The 14,369-nt window shown below is 33.3% G+C and overlaps 1 protein-coding gene across 2 annotated transcripts in view; it reads right to left on the bottom strand.

The window, feature by feature from the left end:
* The window catches only part of SLC30A7 (solute carrier family 30 member 7), a 72,991-nt gene that overhangs the window by 35,874 nt on the left and 22,748 nt on the right, over positions 1-14,369 (bottom strand). For both annotated transcript variants that reach the window (XM_012748413.2, XM_075999897.1), the window contains exons 7-8: positions 14,074-14,124; positions 10,546-10,681 (exon numbers count right to left, since the gene is read on the bottom strand). In XM_012748413.2, the coding sequence (XP_012603867.1) occupies positions 10,546-10,681; positions 14,074-14,124 (187 nt within the window). The remainder of the gene's footprint in view (positions 1-10,545; positions 10,682-14,073; positions 14,125-14,369) is intronic.

The following is a 14,369-nucleotide window of genomic DNA, read 5'->3' as shown; positions in this document are numbered from 1 at the left end:
GAAAAAGCTTCATGAAAGAATCAGCATTAGAGTTGAGCCTTAAAGAATTATTAGGAATGTGATAGGAAACAGATTAAAGCTAAAATAAAGGGTGATGTGATATATATGAACTGCTATGGAAAAAAAACACTGCCTTGAAAGCCAGGTTAGAGTCAGATAATAGAGCACTTAGATCACAGTATTTATTCTGTAAGCAGAGATAAGCATGAACAGTTTTAGAAGAGGGAGTCTTCAATCAAATTACCATTTTTACTCATACTGTGCCTTGTTCAGTTTTATAGTCTAGCTCTGCATTGTTTTTATTTATGTACAGGTCTATCTCTCATACTACTTGTGAGATCTTTGTATTCTGTTTCTCTAGAATACTGAACCACATTCCCAACAAATTTCCTTAATTCAAAAATGAACCTACCTAAATCAAGTACTTCCATGGTATAAGATAGTAAGGCATAAATAAAAGGGAGAAGAAAAAGGAAAAAAAGTTGATTTGATTTTTAATTAAAGAATTGCACATGTATGCCATTATTATACTTTAAAATTATCACTTATATATACATATATGTCTAGTTATACCATTAATTTATTTTCGTTTTTTGTAATAGAAATATTAATTGCAAATCACAAAATAGATATGCATAATATTCTGATATTGAATTTTTTCCTTCATTTTAGCTTTTATACTTCAATAAAGTCAATGATGACACATCCAGTATGTCCTTAGAAAAGCAACAGTTTAAATATACCAACAACAAAAAATGGCAGAGTTAGACTAAAAGCAGAAATAGCATACTCTGCTGTTTGTCCATAAATTTTCCTTTTAACAAAATAAGCATAAAAATTATCTTAGCATAGTTACTGATTTCCCTTTAAGAATCAAACAATAAAGTCAAAGCTATTCTTCTGTTTCTTTTATTAAAATTCGGTAAGTAGCTGTTATTATTTGACATTTGGTAGAGCTTTTAGCTTTAGGATAAGGAAAAAAATAGAGTATGCTTAATGTTTAAGGAGATAAATACATGTCAATAATGGATTCCTGAATAACTCAGATTAGAAGATGGTATCTCAGAATACTTTTAACTTCAGTTAAAGTGACTCATAATTTACAAATTGGTTGCATTTTATGACATATTTAAATGGCTGTTTGAAAACCACCATTTTCCCACAGGAAATAATGTAAAAAGTTCTTAGGTTCTACAGGAGATAGTTTAATCAGAGCATAATGCCAAAGTCTGGTACTAAACTATGATAACTGAGTGGTAAAATTTTTTTAAAGAAAAAATTCAGTGAATTTCAAATGAGAACATGGAAAACACAACCCCATCAGTATTGCAATCCTAGTAACCAAAAAACCTACCCCCTCTACACTGACCAGGGGATGACATCTCTGGAATAACCAACCATCTGCTAGAAGTAGCAATTGCAACCTTTTGAAGGCATTGACAATTAAGGCATATTTATGAATTTGTGTGTGTGTATGTGTGTGTGTGTGTGTGTGTGTGTGTAGTGGCAGAGGGGAGGAAATGAGGAGAGATCTTAAGTTAGGAATATTTCAATATATTTATGAAGGTTTATTAGTAGTTGTGAGAACTGCATTCATGCCTGGTACTGTATCCTTAAAACCTAATGAAGTTATCAGGGACAAAGCAGGTATTTCAATAAAAACTACTGAATTTTTGTTAAATGATATTCTTACATAATTTGGTTACTACATTCAAAAAAATCCTTACAGCATTACAGCACTTGTTCTGTTCCTTCCAATATTTCCAAGACCCCCTGCAAGCCCTTCTTAACTAGGGTTCCTCATTAGAACCATGGACTACACAAAATGATCTGAACGACTATTTCTCAATTCCCCCAAGAATAGTGCATAGCCGGTACTCTTCTGGATGCACAGGTGAGAAGTTAACAATTCCACACAAATGGATGCCTTATGGCTGTGGTCCCCAATCCCTGGGCCAATCCAGGGCATGTCAGGGACCTGGCAGCAGAGCTCTGCCACCCCCATCAACCACCAGTCAGTGGAAAAACTGTGTTCCGGGAAACTTACGAAATGTGGGGTTGGGGGTGGGGGTGGGCACACAGCAGGAGGTGACTGGCAGGCAAACCAAGTTTCATCTGTATTTACAGCTGCTCCCCATGGCTCGCATCACTGCCTGAGCTTCACCTCTACCTCCCCTAGGGAAAACTGTCTTCCATACGACCAGTCCCTGGTGCCAAAAAGGTAGGGCACTGCTGCTATGGTATTAGGGCATTCTCTGTCAGTGCCAGCTGAGAAAGGTTGTTAGACTAATTGGTATTTACAAATACTCTATGACGGTTTTATGTATGATTTAAAAAGACACTGTGCAATAATGTTCCCATATGTTCAATTTTAGAATAGGGGTACATATATATGCAGCAAGTTCAAAATCTTGGCAAACTGTTTACCTTTTTCTTAGTCCCCAAAAATACAGTTCACGAATTGTAACCACTTGAAAGGCAAACCACAACGGAAATTGTCAGGGAACACCCAAAAACATTTTTGAAAAAAATAAAATCTCTAAAATTTCTCATATATGACTATATGAAGTTATGGTAGCTTCTTAAACGTTAAAAATGCTTACTTTTTATTTAATATTGGTGACAAATAATTATCTATTTAACCACAAAATCAATAAGATTTCTCAAAATCAGTATATGGTCCAAATCCTGTATTCATGATAATGATGATTATATTTAATTTCAAATTTGAAATTTATGCTTTTGTTTCCATTAGCATATATTCTATTTCATATCTTTATGACTCTTACTTGTTAGCCATAAAGGCTATACATTAGTTTGTCTCTAAAATTTTTTTTCCTTCAATATGACAAGAAATTAATATATCATTTGAAAACCTTTTGTGCCTAATGAAAAGACTTTCTGGTGGTTAAAAAGCTTTTCTTTGTATTTACAAATAATGATGGTAAAAAAAAAAGTACAAAGCACTACAAGATGATAACTGGTAAGTGACAGAAAACTAATTAGAGAGAAAAAAAAAATCTATCAAGGATTCAGAAATACCACACCAGTAACAAAGGGTTTTCTGTATCCTGTTTAGATTTTTCATTTTCCACCATACACAGATATCCCTTTCATTTAAGTGAATAAAAAAAAAAAATCAAGCTATAGATCTATATAAATGGCATCATTTTTAAATTGCGGTGAGATTCAAAGCTACAACTTTTTGTTCAGATTTCTGCATTCTAAGTTATGAATTCATTTCCATTCCAATTCACCTTACTAATGGGAAAAAAGGAGCAAAACTACTGTGCAACTCTTATAGGAACTATATTTTCAGAAAATTATACTCTCACTGTTAAATTCAATCTCCTGCTTTTCATTTAGAAACAAAATTTATCACAGGACAACCCAGTTTTATCCAAAAATTTATATCATCCTTTGCCTGTATTAGAAAATGCTGAGAGACAAACTGTCTTTTTCTAAGAAATCACTTTCACTGAGGAAGTGAAAATGGAACGTTGGGCAGCCTAGAAGGAATAGACATATAATTCCAGGGCATGTTTTCAATTGAGCAACATTAAACCCAGACAATATATAAACAGTGCTATTATTACTTCTCTTGCTCTTGATGAATTGCAAATGCAGTGTATATATATGAATTAAAGGTAGGGAAAATTACTTCTTTATACTCTATTTTGTTGAATCTTTAAGAGTTTTCATCTATTTCCTAAAATCAACCTTGGCTAATTAGGCAAAACTCTTAATCAATTTGAAATACTTCTCAGAAATACTTCTCCTTGCAAATACTTCATTATCAGGTGAACATTTAAGTATATTCAGTTTGCTTTCTTAATAACAAAATAAGAGACTGAGCTGGAATTTCTTTATTTTGTACTTTGGAGGTAATTTTTTTTTCTCTCCTTAAAAAAATGTATGCTTTTAAAAGACGTAAGTCAGAAATGTTGGTTTACTTTAGGAAAATTAGGCAAGAAGCATAATTTAAAAATTATACTACCCAGAGAGATTCAATTAACATTCAGGGACATACATACACTATAGTTTCCCTTCATACATGTAATGAAAAATACATATTTTAGATATGGACCTTTTATAAGAAAGAACTATTCTTATGTGTTGCTCCATACCTTTGCCATTTATTGTCATTGAATTTAAGCCTTTGCTACTAAACAAATCATCCAAAACTTTATTGATTTAAAACAATGACTATATTATTACTTTTCATCTGGAACCTGTGAATGCTCTCATGCTGACCAAGCTTAATAATTCATATATATAGTAGAAGCTCAGTAATTTTTTTTAAATAGGGCTGTAAAGAAATATTGTTAACAGTAATTATGTGGCCTAGGGTTTTGTGATCCTGAATGATTTTTCTCTACTTTTTAATACTTTACAGTATTTTCCAAATTTTCTGTAAATGGCTATACATTACTTTTATAATCAGAAAAGGCTAAAAATTTTTTCTTAGCATATAATTCTATATATATACACAATATAAACAAAATAAAACATTATAAAAAAAAACAAAACATAACAAAAGAAGCTCAGAATAAAAAAAGATCTAAAAGAAAGCCCACAAAAATATGAACATGGGTGTCTTTGCCAGTAAAAGGATGGGTAATATTTTCCTTGTCTTCTTCTATATTTTATTATTTCTTTGGCAACATAATTAAGAATTTTTAAAAACTACTTTTAAATATGCGATTTTCATTAAGTCTTCTGCCTCTTCTCTAATCATAGCATGTTCATGCTCTGTCTGAAAACTGGGCTTTACCTGAGGGCACTGTCTTCCCTAGAGTGCAGCTGAGAAGTGCTATTTTCTCTTCTATGCTCTAAGCCAGGGGTCCTCAAACTTTTTAAACAGGGGGCCAGTTCACTGTCCCTCAGACCGTTGGAGGGCCATTGGAGAGTGCTGCGCACATTCCACACATGCGCACTGTGGGCCCGGGACCAGTCGACTGCTAAGCAGGACAGGCAGAGGCAGCAAAAACACACTGCAGACCAGATAAATGTCCTCGCTGGGCCACATGTGGCCCGCGGTCTGTAGTTTGAAGATGCCTGCAAGCACTACTGGGGCTTGTGGTGAGGTGTATGTTCCTCTTTACTTATGGCTGCTACTTCCAGATCACGTTCCTCCTACTTCCTTACCAAAACACAGTTCCCTTAAGGCCCATGTCACCAGATTAGGCCACCTTCTATCCATCTTGATTACCACTGTTACAATCCTTGATTATTCCCCTTCAGTTAGTAAAGCATTCAGGAATAGGCTTCTTATCTTTCCACCTCTACCCTTTTCATTACTCTTAACTTTAATGTCCATGGGAACAATCCAATACCTGGCCTCTATATGATGATTTTATCCTCAGCCCTATCATCAAACCTTCGACCTAAAATCTTAATGTCAAGCATCTCACATCTGCATAACCCTTCCTATTTCTGCATTACTTCCCCTAATACTTTCACTCTAATACTTCTTCAGAAGTTCCAATCCATTGACCCTATCACTTTTTTTGGTGAGCATGTATCATTACCTTTAAATCTTAATTTTCCTGCCTTGTTTCTTTCTCACTGTCAGTACTCACCTGAAAAAAAATCCCAAACCTGTTAAATCCAACTCTCTGTCTATTCCATACCTTTTACCAAGTAGCTGAACAAGACTGAAGAAAAACATACAACTGTGTTGGTTGTTTTCACTTTAAATTCATGACCACAAACCTCAAAGTGGGCCCTCAATGTTGCCAGGCAATCACACTGCTATGCTACCCTTTATAGCAAAAGGCTTTGAAAGCGAGTTGACTGTAGTTGCTATCTCCATTTCCTCCCCTCACATACGCTCAAGAGGCTACTCTGATCAGGCTTTCATTCTCATCACTCCTCTGAGCGTCTGATCTAAATTACCGAATTATCCATCCAAGTAGCATTTAACAAGATTGAGTATTCCTTTTGTTTGAAACACTTTCTTTACATGGATTCTAAAAGAATGCATGCTGCATGCTTGTGTCTTTCTTCCCACCTCTCTGGCCATTCCACTGTACCCTTTTCTTCGCTGTATTTCCCCCTGACCTCCTCCAGGGCTCAGTCCCCAGGCTTTTCCTCTATCTGTATTCATTCTCTGGGCAAACTCACCCAATCTCATGGCTTTAAATAACATATATAAGTTGATGACACCCAAATTTGTATCTTCCACCCCAACCTGTTCACTGAACTTTAGAGAGGTAGATATATAATTATATGCCTATCACTTTGCCCTGCTCATTGTACTCCAGCTACATGGCTTTTCTTTCTGTTCCTCGAACATGTCAGGCATGCTCTTTGCTGCAACGTGTTTACACTTGAAGTTCCCTGTCAGAGAGGCTCTTCCTCTGAGCAGTCCCATGCCCCTCCCCTTCACCATTCACCTCTCTGCTCAAATGTCACCCTATACAGAGGGTTTTCCAAGCCATTCTAAAATAGTATCTCCTTACTTCACTGCATAGCACTTGTCACCAATTGATATTACACTATCTATTTGCATATTGATTTGCTTTACTGACTGTCTCTCCCATTAAAATAAAAGCTCCATGAGGATAGGGTATTGGCCTATGTTGTTTATTGCCTGGCACAGAATGAGCACTACTGCATTTAATTTTATATGATTTTAAATATTTTTAAAGTACATTAAAGTTTTCTATTATCTCCAAGGGGTGATATTATGAGAACATTTCAACAGATAAATTATACATTTCAGTAATGTTTGAAATGTTTATAATCAGCATGTATTACTTTGGTTATCAGGGGGAAAAAAGAGCAAATAGTAAAAATATTAAAGCTTAACAATAATAAAAAGGAATCCAAGTATATGGCCTAAAACCACATATGTCTGTAAGCTACTGAAAAAAGTTTTATAAATAGGTCAGTAGGACCTAGACAAGGATGACAAATAGGTTTCACCTTGGAAGCTGATTGTAGCTGGCTAGTTGTGGCTGCCTGAAAGCACTATATTGAAAGGGATTCTGAACCTAAATCGGTTTTAGCAGGAAGGAATACCATATTGAGGGATATTTTCCAGGAAAATGGAAGGAGGAGGAATGCTGGAGAGATGAACCCACTCCATGATTTTAAGTCTACATGTGGGGCTGGGTGCAGTGGCTCATGCCAGTAATCTGAGCACTCTGGGAGGCTGAGGCAGCAGGACAGATCAAGGTCAGGTCGGGAGTTCTAGACCAGCCCAGTCAAAAGTGAGACACCCATCTCTACAAAAAAAATAAAAAAATAAGCTGGGTGCAGTGAAGCATGCCTGTAGTCCCAGCTACTCTGTAGGCTGAGGCAGGAGGACTGCCTGAGCCCAGGAGTGTGAGGTTGCAGTGAGCTATAATGATACCACAGCACTCTGTCCAGGGCAACACAGTGAGACCCTGTCTCCAAAAAAAAACCTACATGTGAACTATTTTCAACCAACTGCTCCCAAGAATCCCATATGTATATATTCTCTACCTATTAATATTTGAAATCTCCATACAAATGACTAATGAGTGATCTCAAGCTTACAATAACTTTACATCTGCAGTCCCCTTCAAGAGCAAACAGAAATATTATTCTTCTCCCAGACTTGTCTCTTCCAGTAACAACACTTTCATTTACTCAGTTGCCCAGGTAAAAACTCTAGGATCCATCCTTGATTGCCTTCTTTCACTCAATCCTGATCCATATATTCATATCCATGAGCAAATCTAGTTAGCTCTATCCCAAAGCATTTTCTAATTTTATCTGCTTCTCTCCATTTCTAAGATTAGTATCTTAGACCAAGCCACTATGGCCTCTCACCTAGTCTAACTAGCTTTCTAGATGGTCTGCCTGTTTGCACTCATACCCCCTTATAATCTATTAATATTACCCACACAGCAGCCAAAATCACTTCTAAAACTATAAACCAAATAACATCACACCCTTAAGGCTTCCCACTGCACTTGGAATAAAATCTAAACTCCTAATCCTGAGCAATTTTCCCAAGTTTATTTCTCCAACTTTATCTCAAACCACTATTCTCTTACTCCTTATGCTTCAGCCATACTGGCCTCCTTTCAGTGCCAAAGCTATCTGCAACAAATGGCTTTTATACTAGTTGATCTTTAGACTAAAATGCTCTTCCTCTGACAAGCTCTCCTGTAACATTCAGCTCTCAGCTTAAAGGCCCCCTCTTCAGAAGTCTTCCCTTACCACTCAATTTAAAGTGGCAACTCAGTCACTATTACATAATCCTATCTTAACTCTAAAATATTAACAATTATTTGATATTTGAGTGGTTTATTTATTAATTTGCTTGGTGTCTCTCTCCCCTATTACAATATAGAATCAAAACAGTAGGGATCTTGTCTTTTTCACCACCCTGGTGGAGGGCCTATTTAATAAATATTTGGCGAAGATGACTTGTGCAGTTTCTTAAATGTGTGTTATATTAAGTAAATGAAAAGTTTTCTTTGCATTTATTTATCTATTTATATTTGTGGGAAAAAAGGAATGAGAATAGAACCAAGTAAGAATTCCCTATTTGGGATTAGAGAAAGTAATTCTGAGGTTGAAAAAAACATGACTTGATTTGATTCGAATTCAAAGTTTACCAACTTTTTTTGCCAGGCAGAATTAGGTGCTGACTTCAAAACAATGAAAAAATAGTTTGTCCTTACAGAGCTTGAGAGAGACAATAAAACAGGCTATTTCAATATAGTAAGGAAACGCCATGAAAGGGTACTGTAGCAGAAGGTGCTATAGGTACATTTAACCCAGCCTGGGAGGTGAAGAATCAGAAAATGCTTCCTGAAAAAGTGGCATTTAAATGGAATCTGATCTGAAGATGAGTAGTGATACATAAACAAGTGTGTGTTGATGGGGAAGGGGTGGGATGTGGGGAGGAACGTGCAAAATGTATGAGTATTTTGTATAGAGACAACATGAGCAAAGCCTAGAATTCAGAGAACTCGTAACATATTCAGGAAACTGACCATAATTTACTGTGGCTGAAAAGCAAAGTATGAATTGAGAAGTATTGAGAGACAGACTGAAGAGGTCAACAGGGGAAATATCATGAAGTGTTATTCAGGAGTTTGCACTTGATCCTGAGGGTAAGAGTCACTGAAGGATTTAAAGCAAAATGATTTTTATATGTAACATAATCCTTATTAAAGAAAGATAATTTTAGCCAGTGTAAAGAGTTTAGAGGGAGACAGATCAACTTGGAGATCACTATAGTTTTCCAGGCAAGACATAATAGTAGTCATAATTAGAATACTAATAGTGGAGACAAAGAAAATACTAAGATCCTACTCTAAGAAGTGTGAGAAGCAACTAAGAATTACAATACATTAACAAAATGAAATGAACACTGAGAGCACGAATAGTTATAGTTGTTAAGAGTGAACGAATCTATCAAAAGCTAAGTTTCATCGAATATGGGATATCTAAGCTGAACTTTCAAGGAAGTGTAGTAAAATTTCCAAAGAAGAAGAAAAGGTATTCCAAACTTTATGCAAAACTTACATAGCAGAGTTACTTTCTTATAAAAATTATTTGAAAAAATTAAAAAATAATCAGCATGTTTAAAATGTATACCCTACTTTTTAGGCGGAAACTTAAAAAAAATCTCTGTTTATGATTAATTTCAACATTACAATTTCATCATAATCCATTAAATCTACTCCATTCTACAAGCTATAAAAATCACCATACTCTGACCTCTAGTGGGTCTTTGTTATCATTACAACAAAAAAATTTTACCCACAGTAAAATCATACAGAAAAATAAATAAAAATAGTCCAATCAAGGCATATGCAGTATAATTGTAAAATTTTAAGTATCTAAAGACTTTAAAATGAAGGAACATATTGCTCCTTTATTATTCTCATAAAAATTAAATCAATAATAAAACATATCTCAGAATAAACTTGAGATAATAACTATACAATCTAATAGGCAAAAATTTACTGAGAATTTATACACCTAAACACATATATACCTTTACATATACATTGGCACCATGGTAGGCAATAGAAAGATAAAGAGCTAAGAGGCAGACACTTCCTCAAGAACTTTATAATCAAAACAGGATGACAGGCATAAATTTATTTCAGTAAGCATTTTTTACAAGATTTCTGCAATAATAATGTAATTTTATAATTGAAAATAGTTCTACTAGAAAAGACATTGGTATTCTTTTGTATTTGATAATACAAAATATAGATGTCAAAAGAATAATATTCTACCTATAGTTAATATATTTTATACTTCTAATATTTTACTCTATAGATAGTGCTAGAGTCAAGAAAACTACTACTGATTTGAATTATGACTAAAAAGTTCAATTACCAAATACCAAGAAGAAACATCAAATTCTAGGCAAGAAAGAAATGGCAAATGCAGAAAAAATATGAAGATGAAAAAAGAATCCATATAGGAATTTCTGAAATACCAAAGGAAAAGCAATATAATAATTTATATTTTAGACCTGTAACTTAAAAAACATATTTATCACCTATCTTTCATTTTAATACTTGAAAGTAACATAACACTTACCTTATAACTATAAGCATGGCTATAAGGATTGAACAGATAGGATCTGCTATCATTAGGCCAAAATTTTGCATCATGATGGCAGAAGCAATTACACCAATGCTCCCAAGTGTATCTGCTAGAATGTGTAAAAATACGCCTAGAAATAAAGCATAATAAGAATCAAAATCATATCTTCTGGTTAAAGTACAAATATTTCTTAGAACTATACTTAGTTTTATATTAAAAACTAGATATTAAATTGAAAAATCAGTAAGCATGCATATTCACTGTTTAGTAAATATGAAACAGTACATTTTCTTTTTCAAATCAACAGGGATTAAAATATCTGATTAGTAAATTATATTTGCTCTTAATGATATAAATGAAGAAGTAGAGAAACAAATTGATTTCAATAACTGCAAACATTCATTTCTAACTAAAAGAGTCCAAAAGTTAATTAATAATTTGTTAGGGGAAGGAGACTGCATTAGATAAAACAACTGGTCAAGAAAACACTGTAACTACAAATATATGTACATACAGAGCCCTCTGCTGGTGATTAAAATTATACCATTTAGGACTAGAATTTTCTATGGACCACGAAATTCTATCCTGATGTAATTATTAATTACCCTAAAGGTTTTATTACCTAAATAAGTTACATACTACATTCAAACTCAATGTGAAAGAAAGCAGGGATTTGAATATTTTTAAATGAATATAAAAATATGTTAACCTTTTAATAATTAAAGATTAAATTGTCAGGATACTGATATTCTAACTGCCTAAGAACCTAGATGTAATATTAATTTTTAACAAGTGACACTTGCTTGAAACATCATTAAAAGTGTTAAGAACCAAGTTGCATACACTGTATTTTTTAAAGAGACTCAAGACAATAAATTATTCAGCATTTAGCTCTTCAATAGGTAAAATTTACTATATAAATACTGTCAGACAGCAAAATACTCTCTTAAACTTTAACCATACCTTGCTAAAAATAGAATATTCTTCAATAACATTAACTACCCTATCTGAAAATAAATAACTAGTGTGTAAAAAGCATTTATGTACTTTAGAAATACTTATTTTTTGCTTTTTTATTATTTACTGGAAAATAAAAGGTAAACTATGATTAGTTTTAGGCATAAAAATACAGATTTACTTAAACAAAAAAACTTTTCTAGTAATTTAAAAACTATTAATGAACCCAATCAAATCCTGCATTCTAGGATTAGATACTTAAATTCATCTACTGTAGAATTTTGTATCAAATATTATACCAAATATAATTCATCCCTCACTACCTACATATATTTTTTCATTTACATTGAGTTTTGACTTATTACAATCATTCTTCAATAAGCTAATGGCTCTCTCAACAAAAACTTTCCTAAAATAAAAATATTTTGTCAGAGCATACTTATAGAATATTCAGTTTGTCTAAGGTATTTCCAATAGCAAAGAATTGAATAGATCAATCATGTTGGGGCACTTTAACTTTTAAAAATAAAACCAGAAACAAACACACATTAAAATGTATTGAAGGTCCTTAAACTACAAACTCTTATATATGATATATGCTTTTATATCTTTATATTCTTTAATCAGTGTTCTGGTAGAATCAGAAATGAAAATAGCTATAAACATTGAAAGGAAAAAAAAAATCATGTGTTCTTGATATTCCTTAAGTTGGAAAGTCCCTGGCTACATGTTATTTGTCAACCTGAAAATTGGTTTTAGTAGCAAGTATCATTAACTATGTAAGTCCTCCTTCCTTTATAGTAACTGTTTAAGAAGAAAAATTCCTGAAGAAAGAAATATAAATTAACATATTTAACCTGTATCAAGCTAAAAGCCTTAGAAGACTTGATAGAATACTGATAATCTAACTCCCCAAGAACTCGGTAAGCCAGGGGTCGTACTCAAGATGTAGCAAATAACTGAAAAATTCAGTTAACTCATAGTTTTTCATGTGTGAGTATCTACACAGTTGTTCTGCAGGAAGATTTTAATACCAGGCAGTTATCTCTATCCTTCAGCTATCTACTGGGCTTCTTCAGCCACCATAAATTGATGGATATTCAGAAAACAAACTTATTTTCACAGGAAGGCAAATCTAACTTCCTTTCCTCCAATCTGTGATGATTTTCAAAACTAAAAATAAATTCTTATTATCAAAGCTAGTTGACAGCACTTGATATAGACACATCAAATATGCATGATTATAAACTATTTCAGCAAATGTTCTAAAACAATTCTATGTATTTTGTAAATGAAAAATCAGTGACTGGAAGACACATTTAAGCCTTCTGAAAATAAATTCCTCAGTATGGAGGAACATATTCACAGTGAAAAAATAAAAAGCAAGAGTTATATCAAGGAATAGTGGAGAAAAATAGGTGCAGTAGAAATTGGATCAGAAGCCACTGGGAAAGTTGGATTGAAGTCAAAAGTTAATAAAGGTAGAAGACAGGGAGCTGGGAATTAGGAAACCTTGACAATAAAGTCTAAATGGAAACTTAGAGTCAAAGATTGGTTCACATTCCAAAAAAAGAAACTACAATAGTTCAAAGACAAGATTGATTTTCTCTGGCTTAGAAAACTTTGTAATACATATCATTTTATACAACATGTAAGCCCGCTTTGGTATCATCTACTGATACCTAAACCTACAAATATAATCGAGTTTTCACTTTGCATTCCATTTTTTAGCTCTAAATTTTCCCACAACACAAAAACATATTGGGTATTATTCTTGGAAAAACTATGTAATAATCCTATGAAGGCAAACATAATACTATACACAGTCCTCAACTTACGATGAATTGACTTTATAACTTTCTGAATTTATGATAGTGTGAAACCAATATGCGTTCAGTAGAAACTGTACTTTGAATTTTGATCTTTTCCCAGGCTAGTGATAATGTGGTATGATGCTCTCTTGTGATGCTGGGCAGCAGCAGCAAGCCACAGCTCTCAGCCAGCCATGTGATCACAAGGGAAAACAACCTGTGCTCTACAATGTACTGTATTCAATAAATGGCATGAGATATTATTTGACACTTTATTATAAAATAGGCTTTGTATAAAATGATCTTGCCCAACTATAGATTAATGTAAGTGTTCTGAGCACATTTAAGGTGGGCTAGGCTAAGGTATGATGTTTAGTAGCCTAAGTGTATTAAGCGTATTTTCAACTTACAGTATTTTCAATTTATCATGGGTATATCAAGATTTAATCCCATTATAAGTTACGAAGCATCTGTATAGTGTTACTATAGTCATAGGCATGGGTGTTACTTATATTTAAGCAGTATAGTTTCTGAATATTGTGTGTTTCTTATTACATCTAAGAAAATAGCCAAGTGACAAAAGAACATCTGCTCATATATTTAACAGTATATATAAAATAATCACTACATTAAAAAGGCTAACATTCTAAACACAAATACTACGTTATATATTTTTCTTAAAGAAAAACTTCAACAACTCAAAACTATGAAACCAATTTCATAAAAGTGAGAAATATACAATTACTTTACATACCTTGTAAAATCTGTCTGCTAGGTCCTGTTGTTTCTTTTAAGGAAGGACCATCTGTAGAGAATTAAGTTAAATTGTTTTACAACATGTTTTCAATTCCTGATTCAAATTTTTACAATTCAGAGTCCTTTTCATTCAAATGCATGACTGTATAGATACATCAGACCTACAAAATTATTTTTTAACATTTAATGAAGTAATTGAGTGGAGGAGCATAGGAAATTAAAAACACTGTGAAAATCTTTTAATATTCATAAAATATCTTCTAATATTTTACAATTGGAAAATTCAGGGGAAAA

The sequence above is a fragment of the Microcebus murinus genome, chromosome 2, assembly GCF_040939455.1.
Source record: "Microcebus murinus isolate Inina chromosome 2, M.murinus_Inina_mat1.0, whole genome shotgun sequence".
In the NCBI taxonomy this organism is placed as follows: domain Eukaryota; kingdom Metazoa; phylum Chordata; class Mammalia; order Primates; family Cheirogaleidae; genus Microcebus; species Microcebus murinus.
Note: the sequence above shows the minus strand (reverse complement) of the source record. Positions and strands in the feature narration are given on the sequence as shown.